This window comes from Sinohyriopsis cumingii, chromosome 15 (assembly GCF_028554795.1).
Source record: "Sinohyriopsis cumingii isolate HCF-2022 chromosome 15, ASM2855479v2, whole genome shotgun sequence".
In the NCBI taxonomy this organism is placed as follows: Eukaryota; Metazoa; Mollusca; class Bivalvia; order Unionida; family Unionidae; genus Sinohyriopsis; species Sinohyriopsis cumingii.
This window is the reverse complement of record NC_142975.1, coordinates 85,461,836-85,477,689: the sequence shown is the minus strand read 5'-3', so window position 1 is coordinate 85,477,689 and position 15,854 is coordinate 85,461,836. Positions and strand designations below refer to the sequence as shown.

Sequence of the window (15,854 nt, the reverse complement as noted above, 5' to 3'; positions counted from 1 at the left end):
GCAGCCATCGCCAATTTGAGTTTGCAACAAGGAGACAAACAATTGTGGACCATTTTATTGAGCAGTTGCATCGGTTACCTGCTTCCTAATCCCTCCCTGAAATTCTCTTCCAACGGGAACCTTGTGTCCAGTGCCAGTGTCAGTCACCAGTCCAACCACAATCAGAACCCCATTTTGGGCGGAGACACGCCTCTGACACCCACTAACCCCTCGGACAGCCACAGAACTCTAGAATTATGAGTCACCAAAACCAATTTTACTTAACCTTACCCAGTGACAGTTCCATGGAGGTGTTTCCCAACAACGCGTTGTGCTGTTACACGGCCAAATTACCTCAAGCCATCCCCTTAGATCACGAAGCCCATTGGGAAGTGGCTTTAGTGGAAATCATTCACCCGACCCAAGTCCACAATGTCCTTCCCAATCAAAATACTTTTAAGGTGGAAGTTCATGACAAACAATTGCAAGATGAGTTGGATAAGACTAGTAGCACATATACCAATAAAACCTATAATCAAATCACTAAAACGACCACCTACAACTTTCTGATTAACCCAGGCTATTATTTCAGTGGTCATCATTTGGTCAGCGCCATAGCCTCCAAGTTTAATGGCGTGTTTGGGGAAGCTTTTAAGATTGTCAAGAACAAAAGTGTCACCATGGAGTACCACAAAGTAGCTCGTCGCTTCTTGATGAAATTTGAACGGCCTAAAATCGTGTCCATTCAATTTTGTCCTGAATTGTTTGACATGTTGGGCGGTGACACGGAGATGAGGAAGATAGGAGAACAAAAAAAATCCCCCGAATTACCCATCATTTACGACAACGAGACTTTTGGCCAGTATTTTCGTACCCCGGTAGAACTGAACCAAGGACTGAATTTGATCTTTGTGTATTCCGATGTAGTGGAATACAACGTGGTGGGACACACCTTCGTGCCGTTACTGCGTGTCATTCCTTTCAAAGTGGATTCTGCCACGAACGCTGACGAGGAAGGTGGAAACACTTACCACGTCCACCGCGAATTTGTCCATCCTCACTATTTGCCGGTCAGCAAGTCGTATTTGGACACGGTCAACATTGCTATAAAAGGAGATCTGGGACAAAATATTCCATTCACCAAAGGAAAAGTCACGGTGAAACTCCATTTTCGAAAACGGTTCTCTCACGATTCGTAAGTAAGTCATGTATCCAGTGTACCAAGGGGTGGCTCGACAGCGAGGACACGGTTTAGGAGACATGTTAAAATCGGCCTTTCGTTCGGTGGCCCCGGTGTTGAAACCGATGGTGACACGCGGATTGCACGCCTTGAAAGATGCGGCACTGACGCAAGGCAAAGAATTTCTCCAAAATGTCATCATCGACAAACAAAACCCTAAAGAAGCCTTCATGAGGGCAGGCAAAAATGTCTTGCTGCAAACGGGCAAAGACATTTTAGGCCGACGAGAGACACCTATAAATGCCCTGCACGCTACCGAGTCAGGCATTCAGCAAGGACAAGGCAGAAAGAGACGACGAAGAAGAAAACACCCTTTCACCAGACTTCAAGCGAGAAAGGCCAAGAAAAGAAGAACCGTTCGAGACTTAGACGTTTTCGATTATTGAAATACAGCAACAAAATGATGCACCGAGAGTCTTGCGCTTGTTCCAAGACGGAACTGGATCTGTTTGCCATGCCCCCCACCATGATGACGATGCAAGAATCCCAATGGGTGGAATTTAATCCCATCTCCACACTGACCGATTCCGCTCCCATCGAGTTTGAAATCAAGGGGCAGCCCGAAGATTACATCGATCTGAATAGCAGTTACTTGTACTTGAAAGTCCAAGTTCTGGATAAGGATGGTAATGGAGTAAAAGACGATGACGAAATAGGTCCCGTCAACAATTTCATGCATTCCTTGTTCAGCTCAGTGGATTTGTACTTGAATAACAAACTGGTCAGCAGCAGCATGGATACTTACCCTTACCGTGCCTACTTGGAAAATCTCTTGACGTACGGAATAGATGCCAAGGATAGTCATCTCAATGCCTGTGTGCTGTGGGCAGCTGACGAAGCGGGCAAGTTAGAAAAAACAGATTCAACCAATTCCGGCTTGGAGGCAAGAGCAGACAAAATCCTAAACAAGAGGAGTTTAGAACTGATGGATCGTTTGCATTTGGACATGTGGTTGCAAGAGAAATATTTGCTGAACGGGGTGAATGTCCGCTTGAGACTGAATCGCAGCAGTGCCGCTTTCCATTTGATGGCTAATAAATCTACTGGCAATCCTAAAAGCATAATCCAAGAAGCCAAACTGTACGTACGACGCGTAGAAGTGTTACCCAAAGTGGCAAACGACATCAGTCAGACGTTGAGCAGAACGACAGCCAAGTATCCCATCCGACGTGTGGAAGTGAAAACGTTCACCATTCCCGCTAACCTTCAATCCATAACCGAAGATCATCTGTTCCAAGGACAGTTACCCAAACGTTTGATCCTTGGTATGGTCTGGAATTCAGCCTTCAACGGAACCTTCGATCAAAATCCTTTCAACTTTCAACACTTCGGCGTGTCCAAGATCGAAGTCAGTCGCGATGGCAAGACCTTGTGTACCCGACCCTTTGAACCTAAGTTTGGTGACGACGAGAAGAATTACTTGAGATCGTACTTGTCCCTGTACGAAGCCACGGGTCAGTTAGGAACCAACACCAGTCACGGCATTGAGTACGACGAATATGACAAAGGCTATGCTTTGTGGGCTTTCGATTTCACTCCAGACCAAGGCAGCGACGAGGGACATTTCCACCCTATAAAATCTGGCCAGATTCGTGTGGAACTTCAGTTTGCAAAGCAACTGACACATACAGTGAACGTCATCCTGTATGCAGAATTCGATAATACCATAGAAATCAACAGTTTGAGAGAAGTCATTCTAGATTATTAGAAAGCCATGGAAGACTGTTATCCCTCTTTACCTAGTGGAGAAACTTTGGAGATGGAGTGTGAGGAGACCGTGGAAGGAGAAGAATCTCAAGACAAAGACGAAGAAGATATCATGATGAAGTCGAGATGGCCAGAACAAGAAGCCCATTTAGTCTCCTGTTTTGCCAAACACTTGGTCGACAAAATAACGGAATTGATCAAGAAAAATTGCTATGGATGTCAAAACGATCATCCCAGTCAAATTCAACACGATAAATGCCTGATGTTGAGTCAAGAAGAAAAATTGGACGAGTATCTGGACGAAGCTTGGAGTCTCATCTCGAACGAAGACGTGTTGCACCAGTGGTATAAAGACTTGCGTGAACATTCTTGTCCACCATTAACCACTCAAGAGATCCATCGTATCGAAGCTCTCCTGAATCAGAGTGAGGAAACAGAACGAATAACCGTTTATTCGTCAGACATTTTCAAGCAAAAAGTCAGGATCGAATTGACGACGTATTATTACCTGTGAAGAAGAAAAAAAACACACACAAATCAATGGATACCTGGGAACTTTATTACCTTTTGAACCACAGTTCTTATACGTCTTCTTGGAATCCCGTCGTCTGTGCTAAAGATGAACTCCCTCATCGCAAACCTAAAGACCATCAAGCTTACGTGATCAACACGGACGACAGTCATCTCCCAGGAACCCACTGGGTAGCCGTCTACTTTCCTCAAGAAGGATGTGTGGAATATTTCGATTCGTACGGATTGCCCCCTTTGGAAGACGATATCATCGACTTTATGAGAAGAAATGCTCAGACCACCCGATTCAATAATGTGAAATTACAAGGCACAGATTCCTTGGTGTGTGGACAATATTGTGTGTATTTTCTGCATCATCGCAGCCTGGGCTATTCCTTAGAACATTTAGTGACTCATTTCGATCCTCGTTCTTCTGCTAGAAACGATGTGAAAGTAGATCGATGGTTTTGTGACCATTATGCTTATCTTTTGTCTCAAGCTAGGAAACGTAGTGTCCATCAATGGCCTAATGATTTCCAACAATGGAAATCACAATTTCATTCACAACGTTGTCAGCCTTGTTCAAAGTAGTTAGTAATTGAAGAAAAAAATGTTTGTGATTTGAAAAAAATTGTTTGATGTTATCATGTTGGATTATTGTTAAAAATGTTAGAGTTGATGTTAAGTGATTTTTGAATAAAAAATGTTGTGTTTAGAAAAAATGCCTTTGTCTTTTGTTTAGCTATAAGAATGTTGGATTGATGCTCTTTCATTTCTTACTATCCCTCTCATGAACGTTGCGGCTCGAAAACCGTGTGGGGGGATGTTTTCCTTCACGTCCGCGCTTTCACTTTAAGAACCGGGTTGTTTCCAGTCTAGCCATCCATTGTCGACTCATCCTCCTACGAAGATGTGCTCCAAACTAGCTAAACTCAACGAAGCCTACGTGAATCTGCATAGGGTCAGACACAGTCTGATACCGAAACCAGAAGAAATAGAGAATGTGAGAATGTTAAAAATCACTGAAGACCTGATAGAAGAGCTCTTCAGAGAAGAAATGAACAGGGAGAAAGAAGAATGGACAGAGAAGTACAGACTTCAGAGACAGCAGCAACAGCAGCAACAGCAGCAACAACAACAGCAGCAGCAACCTGAAGTTGACAGAGGCTTTGTCGATTGTCGTATCGACACCAAAGAATTCTTCTTCTCTTTCCGAAGAAGCAGACCTATCGCCAAAAAGTCTATCCTCAGAGGACATCGCATTCTTAGAAACTAAAAAAAGAATGCCATAGCAAAACAAAAAACAGCCCTTTTCAGGGCTACCCAATAATCTAGAAAAGAAATAACTATTAATTTGCCAATGTGTGTAGGTAGAGTAGTGTGAAAATAAACACTAACTCTTTCTTAAGATATTGTGAGGGTATGTGTTTGTGTGATTGTGTTTGTAAGTGATAAAGTAGGTTGGTGTGGATAGTAGATTAAAATGATGTTAGTTTTTTTTGGGCTGTTTGAGGTGTATATTTTGGGTTAGATTGGATTGCTTTGCGTATGTGGATAGTCTATTGAAGTGATGGGTAGCATAAAAAAGTGAGTGAGTGTTTCTTTTAGGTCCGCGCGTTGTTGTTGTTTTTTTGGTCATGATCTAGGTAAGATGAATTTTATGTTATTAGGGGGATGTTTTCCTTCACGTCCGCGCTTTCACTATAAATTGAAACTCGTTCGGCAGTCCAGCTACCCTTGTTGATTGATCAACACCAAAAAAAAATGAACACGAGACTGGAGAAACTGTTGGAGCTTCATGTGCATCTGGAATATGCCAGGCGCATATTAAATGAACTGGCCGCTGAAGCCATTGTCGAGGAGGGAAGGATAAGAGAGGAGGAAAGAAGAAAAAAAGAAGAGGAGGAGAGAAGATATAAAGAAGAGGAGGAGGAAAAGGAGAGAAGAAAAAATTTCAGAATCCCAGAGAGTGAAAATTGGGATTCTGAAGCGACATATCCTGCCTCTGCTCTCTCCCCCCAAAAGGTAAAAAGTAACTGGGGGATAAGATGTGTATGTGGCGCCAGGCCTGGAAGGTGCCACCATTAACCAGGTGTCCATGAAGTTCCAAACAAAACAGCCCTTTTCAGGGCTACCCAATACTCTAGAAAAGAAATAACTATTAATTTGCCAATGTGTGAATATAAACACTAACTCTTTATTAATAGTGGAAGTGTGTGTTTGTGTGTTTGTGTTTGTAAATGGTGAAGTAAGTTTGTGTGAATAGTAGATTATGGGTTTCTTAGCAAATGTGGAGAGTATAGTTTGGGTTATATTATATGAAATGAAAAAGTAGGGGATGTTTTCCTTCACGTCCGCGCGATGTTGGGTCATCATCTAGGTAAGATCCATTTTATGTTTTAGGGGGATGTTTTCCTTCACGTTCGCGCTTTTCGTATAAGAACCCACAGTATTCGTTGTTCAAACCATTCTGCAAAGAATACAAAGAAGATGGCGTCAAACCACCTTAACAAAATGGAAAAATTGCAAAACGTCATGGACAATTTAGGAATGTTTGAGCAAATGTTGGTTAACCTAAACGAGGATCACTACTCATATAGTCCCCATAGAGTGAAGATGGAGATAAACAATTTACGAAAAATGAAGGTAATCATTAGTGATCTGTTGAAAGAAATAAAGGAGGAAAAGGAGGATGAAGAGGAAAGGATAAGGATGAGAGAATGGAATGAAAAAATTGAAAAAGAAGAAGAAAATGAAAAGAGGAAGAAAGAAGAGGAGGAAGAGAAGAAAGAAGAGGAGAAGAAAAAAAAAGAAAGAGAAGAAGAGTGTAGGAGATAAAATAAGAACTTGGTGGAGGAAAAGAAGAAATTAGAAGAAAACCCAAAGGCCCTTTTCAGGGCCAGCCATATTTCTCGAAAAGAGATAGTCTTTGAATTGCCTACCCCTTTTTTAATTATTTTTAAAAATTTTAAAAAAAAAAAATCCCATGTTCAATTCCCCTTGTCCGTAAAGTGACCCACGATTTATTGCCATGTTCAATTCCCCTTGTCCGTAAAGTGACCCACGATTTATTGCCATGTTAAATTCCCTTGTCCGTAAAGTGACCCACGATTTTTCTCCATGTTAAATTTCCCTTGTCCGTAAAGTGACCCAGGGGTGTTTTTAATGCTAATTCCCATTGTCCGTAAAGCGCCCCCTTTCACTACTCAGATGACTCGGGCTGACCTGGGTGGTCGTCAAACCCGCAATCCTTGGATTACAAGCCCGAGTCTCTACCGAGTCACAGCGGCTCCCAGTGAATCCGCTAAGGGGTTACGGAAATATCAGAGATGATAACATTTTAACCGAAATGTATTCCCAATATAATTATTGACCCCACCTAGAGGCGGAACCCAGAAGCAGGTGTGATATTGATAAAAGAGATTTATGAGATGATGTTTCATTGCAAGTAAAAACTTGAACCCAAATGTGTTACTGTTATTTATTATTATTATTATTATTATTGATCCATGGACTCACCCAGGGTAGAACCCAGGGTCAGGAATGGTAGTGAGAGATGGGCGTATTTGATGTCATATTCCAAATATGAAGAGTGTCTTGTGTGCTGAAAAAACATTGCTATATTTATTTCGTTTTTAAACCAACACGTGTTTCCATTATGATTCCTTAATACTTAATGTCTACCAGTGTAGAATACAGGGGCATGAGCGCTGCTGAAAGAATGGGAGAATGCGATAAGATTATATTCCGATATAAAGTGATTTGGATAAGGAGGTTTACTGAACAACAAGTGCCTGAATTTTTTAACCAAATCTGGACACACACACACACACACACACACACACACACACACACATATCTATGTTGCGTAACAAAAAGTGTACAAAAACTTGCATCAAATTATGAAATGTCTTTTTTTAAATATAAATTCCTACTATATTTTTTTCAAGTAAACGCCGTACGTTTTAAGTGGATTTTTAAAATGTGTGCTGAAGAAAAGTGCACACAATAACTTGCACAAACATCAATTTCAGATTACTCGTAAATACCATACTGTGCATCTTTGTGGATTACAATTCTTGCCATTACTAAAATGATTTAGATATCCAGACTGTGTAAAAATTCATTGCTACAGTCATTTAACATATCAAAACCGAGTCAAAGTTTACTTTTAGCGTGTTACTATTACATTATTAAAATCATCTTCCTTATCCAGTGTTTCATGTAGTGGTGTTCATACTAAAACATCTTCATAATGTGTCTGTTATGTGTTTGTGTGTGTTTAGTGAGCAAATGTGGTCTGGTATGTGTTTGTGTGTTTAGTGAGCAATTGTGGTCTGGTATGTGTTTGTGTGTTTAGTGAGCAATTGTGGTCTGGTATGTGTTTGTGTGTTTAGTGGGCAATTGTGGTCTGGTATGTGTTTGTGTGTTTAATGAGCAATTGTGGTCTGGTATGTGTTTGTGTGTTTAATGAGCAATTGTGGGCTGGGCAAGGAGCTGATAACTATTTTAATTATTTTTCCAGATTGACAAGTGTGTAAGATATTAGAAAGATGTTATAATTATCTGGGGGGGGGGGGGGGCGAGTGACCGAGTGGTTTAAAGCGCTCTCCGTTACGGATCTCTGCCATCTCACATCTGTCTGTGTGAGTTCGAGTCTCGGATGCATCCAATGTGGGTATGTGAGAAAGCTCGCCAGTAGCTTCTCGTGGGTCGGTGGTTCTTCCCGGGGTTTTTCCGGGTTCTTCCTCCGCCATTAATGCTGGCCGCCATGCATAGCCTATCGTGTGCTGAAAAATGACATCAAACCTGACAAGAACAACAACAACAATAATTACATTCGAAAGATGTTATAATTATTTCTGGGGCCAAATGAGGTCACAATAGTCAGCTGCAGGTGTTAATTCATATTTCACAGCCTTATCTCGGAGTCTGACCCGATTCCAATAATAGGAGATTCAACGTATTGATTATTAATATTTTCACTATGATAATAATAAAAATGATGAGCTGATGAGTCCATAGTTATTAAAGAGTTCACATAAATAAACATGAATAGTTAGCAATACACAAGCAGGATAAAATGCTTACTGAAACACGTGCGTCCATCTACGCCGAGCTGATAACCCGAGCTGCACGTGCATGTGTAGGATCCTGGTATGTTTTTACATGCCTGAGAGCAGCCATTGTTCGCCGCAGCACATTCGTCAATATCTGGTTTCATTATAAAAAGATAACAACATGGTAGATAAATATGACATGACCTTATATAAACACGCATACTGATTATCAGTAGTCACTCTTTATGGTTTATGGCCCCTTTCTGGCCATTACACAGTGTACTATACTACTGTGTTATTTGTTGTGCTTTTCTGCTAAACAGTGACCTGTTTCACATAATCACTGACTTGCTATGAATATGTATCATTGTAAATAAAATGAGGAAATTATATACATTTGCTCCTCGTCAACAAATGTGTAACTTGATCCAGGTATATTGTACCCGCAAGCAAACGTTTCCCATATTGAATCAACATTTTATAAACAATAAAATTCACATTAGATGATATTGTCCTTGCCTGTTCTGAGATTTAAGCGTTTTTTTCTTCTTCTTCTCATTAGTACGTATAAACAAAAATACATCATTAACAATGCAATGTAACAATTTCTATACACATCAGTGAAAGTGTAAGTTTTATCAATCGATTAGTGACTGTGCTTAGGAGAGAAACTTTGATGGCTTATTCAAACAGCTTGGAAGGTCAATGTTGGATCACAATGGCAAGAAAAATGGACTCGCACTCGCAGTGAGTGCTTAAAGAAGTACATGCATATTTGTGCATAATGAGGAAATCTTCACATAGGCAGCCATGGGTGAGAAAAGAGCGTAGCTGGTTATCTCTAGTGACTTGCGACGATGTTGTTTCATTTGTATGCATTTTTCTTAGCTTACCTACACAACTCTTCCCCATGTTCTCTGATCTGTACCCAGACATGCAGCCACAGGCAGCCACTCCTTTGTTGTTAATACAAGTGTGGTCACAACCACCATTACTCAGCTCACAAGGATTGACCACTGATGGGGACAAAGAAAATCGGTAGGTACAACAACAACAAATAAAGAAGCAAAGAAAAGAAATAAAAATGAAACGTACAACATCTGTTGCATTGTGGTAAGTTTGTCAAGTGTAAAGATATACTTAATTTAATTCGCTAAATTTTTTAAAATTTGTATTCAATAATTTATATTTTTCGAACATAATGTTGATAATACTTTATACCCATGATATTTCGTAATGCGAGCTAAGAACTCAATATGGTTTCATTTCATAAAGGCATTAAACTTCGATTAAATCTGAAACCAGAACCTGACGTGTTGGGTTGTTCTAAAACAAATTATCCCCACTCTTTACTTGGTTGGGGACGGGTATTGCGATAACAACGGCCTGTCCATTGCCAAATCTACTCTTAAACCGCTGGGTGAAAATTCAAGAAACATTGTGAACATATTCTCTTTTGGGGGAATCACTTCCAAGAAGGGAGCCACATGTATATCGCTCTAGTCTCTTGGAGACGCACAAGACTATGTAACGTTTCAATTACAATGAAGTTACAAATAGTTTTCAATCAAACTGTATATTTGAGGTTATAACGGGAAGACCAATTACATATTTGACACATGCTGAAATTATATCTCTGTGTCATTGTCGGGGGTGGGGTTATGAGATGAAGTAGACTATGCAATAAAAAGCATGGTCATTTACAATGGTGGGTCAATGCATTTGTTCCAGCTATTATTATTATTATTTCTTTACAATAACAGCTAGTGGGGCTTTTAATGTGTGTGCTGTTTGTCTTATGAAGATTTGCGTGCCTGTTTTAGTCTTACACCGTGTATTTTAACCACACGACTTCGGACGTGCACAAGAGAAAAAAAAAATACACCGCAATTAATTCAAACTGAAAAGACTACATACATTGCATTATTCTGATCACAAATTGCTAAACATATTGATCCACTGTCACAAAACAAAATAATTAAATTTGTTGCTCATTTATTTTTTAAAGTCCATAAGAATCTTTTTGGAATTACTCTATAAAAATGTATCTACAACGTTGAAGTTGCTCACCCGCAACATGTGTGACCGCTATTGTTTTAACAGATGAGCACTGTGACTTTTTGGACATTTTATCATATTTTAGTGAAGTTCTAGAAATTTAAAAAATAGAAACAAAAGTAAACGATTGCTGATGGCAGCTGATCATATGTTTTTATACATTTGTAATTACAATAATAGCATGTAGGTTATTACGATCAGTCAGTATAAATCACAATATATCGTTTTTGCTGTGATCGTTTTAAGTCATATCGCCACAAAACATGGTATACTGACTGAATGGACACACAAGACTTAAACACTCATAAATTCTCACTAAGTTTATATGATAGAGTAATTTTCTTATAGCACATACAGACGATAATTTGATTAATATTCTTGTAACACGTACAGATGAGAAACTGAAGCAGCAGTAGTTTATACAGAACGTGAAAGCTTAATTTGAGCCCTTTAATATTTGCCATATTAATTAATAATGCTTGTATATATTTGATCCTAAGCATGCACAACTGTGTTTCTATTTTCAAATTTCATTTTCTTTATTTGATGAGAAATCTCATTTAAGTGTGTTATGTTTTGTTGTTCACATACTTTTGTCTCAGGATTTCCTCGCTGGCAAATTTGTTGTATGTTTACGTAAACCAATATTTATAAATATGTTATTTTCTTCTTCTTCTTCTTCTTTTTTTTTTTTTTTTTTTGCTTACTGTTTCCAAGTTTTAGTGAAGACTGTACCATCTATGAGCTGATTATACACACGCGCGAGTACACACACATACACAAACTTCCTTTCAAATAAAAGATTACATGTATTGACACCACGTGGTCTGGTAAAATAACGATTAATGTATTATTTTCTTGGCTTTAGATGTACCAGACATGCATACCTGTATATAATGAAACGTTTGATTAGAATCGTTTTAAATTTCATTTTACTTTTGAGGAAAGGAAAGTAGGACAACTTACACAAACAGTTATGCCCATCCCCGCTTAGGCGGTAACCGTCTTTGCAATTGCACAAGAACGATCCGTCTGTATTGACGCACGTGTGTGCACAGCCTCCGTTATAGTATGCACATTCGTCTATGTCTGAAATAGAAGAGCTTTTTCATTTATCATGATTTCCGATGAACAAGACATAATTAACTTCTGACCACAAAATGATTTCGAGGTTAAAAAGGTTAAGTGCGTGAATCTAACGTGTTCATTTATGTGTACGCAGATGACGTTCGTCTTCTAATAAGGACTGTGGTTTCTGTGTTGGTCACGGTAGGGGAGTCTGCAATAACAAACGGCACCAGCCGAGTTTATCCTAAATTTGAAAAATTTAATATCGAAAATACAAACAACGCATATGCATGAAAAGTATATATAACGCCATGGCTACTTACTATATAGAGAAGAAGAGCAATCTACCGGCTGGGGTAACATGCTATTTTGTTAATATGTCTTCTAGTTTTGTGATTTAAAAGAGTAATCTACAAACTGGGGTAACATGTTATTTTGTAAATATGTCTTCTACCGACTGGGGTAACACGTTTTTTTGTTTATATGCCTTCTACCGACTGGGGTAACATGTTATTTTGTTAATATGTCTTCTAGTTTTATGATGCAAAAGAGTAATCTACCGACTGGGGTAACATGTTATTTTGTTAATGTCTTCTAGTTTTATGATTTAAAAGAGTAATCTACAGACTGGGGTAACATGTTATTTTGTAAATATATCTTCTAGTTTTATGATTCAAAAGAGTGATCTACCGACTGGGGTAACATGTTATTTTGTTATTATGTCTTCTAGTTTTATGATTCAAAATCAATTAAATCAGCCTGCTCACCCTAAAAACGAATCTTACTTTTTCTGTTTCGGATAATATTTAAATTTATATTGAAACATTGCAGCAATAAATATCGACAAAGATACAATTAGATTTGTAAGCAGTAAATATCAACGCAAGCGAAACATACCACCACCAGTAATTTGGAACCGGGGTTGTTTACGTGTCGCTTCAAAACAGAATGCTGCGCATACTGGATGCACACTGCGTATCTGTTCGCATCCAAAAATGGATTTCTCTGCTCTGTTTATGTTCAGAGTTTATCTTAGCTGGCCTTAGCCGAACATCCACTCAATGAACCTTTCAATACTTAAGTTTCTTATATGGTCGAAACATAAATTTCGAATTGTTTTCAAAGGAAATACACCTTGAGCAAAACCTCCAATGGAGTAGATTGCTAAGTCTTGCTTAAATTAACAAAATATATCTTGTCATACGCTAAATTTGGCGCCGATTACTATTTATTTGGCAGGAAGGTGTGAGCATGGGCTGTCTTTTTATTATCATTGATCTAATTTGTTTAATTTAATTGATACAAGGGCAAGAATAAGTCATACGTTATTCATATAACACAAATCATCGGCGAAAAGCTATCCCGTGAGACTCAATAGATCCAATCGTGTGGAGTAGATGATAAATTGTTTGGAGTCTGTTTGGGGTCCAGGGTGGCACAGTTGTTTAAAGCACTCGCCTTTACCGATCACTGCCATCTGACCTCTGGCTCGGCCAATGTTGGCATGTGAAAAGGATTGCCTGTAGCTTTCCGTGGGGCGGTGGTTCGTACCTGGGTTATCCCTGGTTCTTCCTCATATAGTTATACTGGCCTATCGTGTGCTGAAAAATGTCGTTAAACCCATAACAACAAACTGTTAATTGTTTGCTCTAAAACATCAAAACAAAGGGCATAGTCATTATAAATCTTATCCCATAATTATCAGAAACGAATATTTTTAAGACTTTTCGAGGAGAAAAAAACTGATGTGCAAGAGATTTTCACGAGAGGTTTTACTTATTGGCATCTATTTCACTTGGTTTGAATTTTGATATTTCCATTGTCTCGATTTGGGTACAACAGTCTTTATTAAGAACCCGAGCCAGTGAATAGATTACATTTGTAAAACTTTTACATAATGCCTTAATGCTTCGTCAGATTTCGCTTAAAAATGTAAATAATAAGGCAGTTAATTTCAAAAGCGGATATTAATTTTAGAAGCGAGAACAATGTCTGCAGGCCCGGACCTAGGGCAAGATGAACGAGGCAACCGCCTTCAGCCCCGCGCTTTTAGGAAATCAGCACCGCGCTGCATATTTTTTTTTTTTTGCTTGGGGCCCCGCTCATCTATTTGCTGCCTTGGGCCCCGCACATCCTAGGGCCGGTCCTGCCTGTCTGAAATCATTACCTTCGCATTTCTTTCCATCAGCTGTGACTCTGTAACCCCTGGCATCATTCAAGCATGGTCCTATCATAGAATATAAATAAACCTAATACATATATTTTAATTGGAAAATATCGTAAAAACTAATATTACAGACACGTTTATAATATACTAAAAAAAGTACATTATCTTTCAATAGAATATATATTAGTGGTTAGAAATTTTAAGAAATAACGCTAGGGTGCAACATTTCTTCAAAATACTCACGAGCATTCGCAAAAAATATGACTTGTCATGATGACAGAAAACATGCAAACGCAAAATATTACTTGACAACAAACGTATAATTTGCTAAATGAAGGAAAGGAGTCCGCTTAAAAAAAAAAGAGAAACGTGTGATTACCTATGGATTGCGTGTATCAAACCTGAAGATTATGCAGATGAGAAATTATGAATAATGAGACAGTTATACTGTTGTCCCTTTTCTGCGACTGCTACCGTTGTATAAATGATGAACAATTTGTCCAGGTAAATACATCATTTTTGTCTCTCTTGCATTCCCCGTACTGCCATGACGGAGAAGAAACTATAGATTTGCGTTTACAAAAATGTCAGACACTATATTCAGCTACAAGACAAAAGGGGTAATAGCTCGAGACAGTGCAGTGCCAGTGGCGGCATAAATCTTAATGTGTACAGTGCAGTGCCAGTGGCGGCATAAATCTGAATCTGTACGGAATCTGTACGGTGCAGGGCCAGTGACGGCATAAATTCGAATGTGTACAGTGCAGGGCCAGTGACGGCATACATCCGAATGTGTACAGTGCAGGGCCAGTGACGACATACATCCGAATGTGTACAGTGCAGGGCCAGTGACGGCATAAATCTAAATCTGTACGGTGCAGGGCCAGTGACAGCTAGAAAGTTAGTAGTATTGTTCAACACTGTCACTCAGATGATTCCAATCCACAACTGTTTTTACAAAGAAAGAATTTCTAAATTATTCTGTTCTACGTTGCTCACCTACAAAACATCTACTATCATTTGATACTAGTTTTTCTACAACGTTTATATTTTCAAAAGTTGGAAAAGATTTAGCTTCAATCTGTCGTTTTTGTGTTAATGGTTTTAAAAATATAATTAGTCAGACAGCCAGCACTAACTCCTCGATTACTTTATAGAGATATGTCAATCGAATCCTACTACGCCTATCTTGGAGTGTTGGTAGACCCAGGTCAGTTAACATTTTGGTGACGAATCCTGGTTCTCTGGTTTTCTAGTCACTCGATATAAACCTTGCTGTCTGGTGTTGAACCTTCTCGATTTTATCAACATCCTTAACGTAGTACGGATCGCAGACAACACAACCATATTCCAATATGGATCTGACTAGGGCTAGATAGGCAGTTCATCTACATTTTTTGCGGACAGTATCTGGGTTTCTTTTTAGAAATGCTGTGGTAGTGATTACTTTCTTGGTAAATTTGATAATATGCGATTCCCACATGAAGTTCTTAGATAGTGTCAGTCCAAGATGAGGTGTTTTCACTGACATGTTGTAGTGTGTGGTTATTTAAGGTGTAGAAGTGAGATGATCTTGTTGTTTTACTGGTCATACTCATGAGGTAACATCTAGTGGCATTGAAAGTCATATCCTTTCAGTCGCCCAAATTTTGAGGGCTGTGAGGTCATTCTGGGGTGGGGGGTGTATGGTGGTCACTCTGGTTTTGAATTGTTCTGTAAAGGAGACTGCAAACAGCCTGATCTGAGATTTCACACTGTATGTAAGGTCGTTAATGTGGCAAAGGAACAGGAGTGGTCCCAGCGCGGTTTCCTGAGGGACACCGGAGTCGACAGTGACTGCTTCAGATGAGTCTCCATCCACCATCACTTGCAAGTGTCGCTTTGTCAAGAACATTTCTAGACAGCAGTGTAGTGCCCCGTAGTTTTCCAACATAAACATTAATTTATGATGTGGCACAGTATTAAATGCTTTTGAAAATGATAGTATCACCAAGTCGGTTTGCATTCCTTTGTAATTGTTTTGAAGTAGGTTATGCATTGTTGTGAGAATTTGCTTTTCTCAGGA

At 39.2% G+C, this 15,854-nt stretch overlaps 1 protein-coding gene across 1 annotated transcript in view; it reads right to left on the bottom strand.

Moving 5' to 3' along the window:
- LOC149782242 (neprilysin-like) overlaps positions 1–15,854 on the bottom strand; it is an 89,362-nt gene that overhangs the window by 67,954 nt on the left and 5,554 nt on the right. Inside the window, exons 3-6 of the mRNA XM_089933628.1 lie at positions 13,790–13,849; positions 11,521–11,643; positions 9,390–9,512; positions 8,528–8,650 (exon numbers count right to left, since the gene is read on the bottom strand). Coding sequence (XP_089789754.1) covers positions 8,528–8,650; positions 9,390–9,512; positions 11,521–11,643; positions 13,790–13,849 — 429 coding nt within the window. The remainder of the gene's footprint in view (positions 1–8,527; positions 8,651–9,389; positions 9,513–11,520; positions 11,644–13,789; positions 13,850–15,854) is intronic.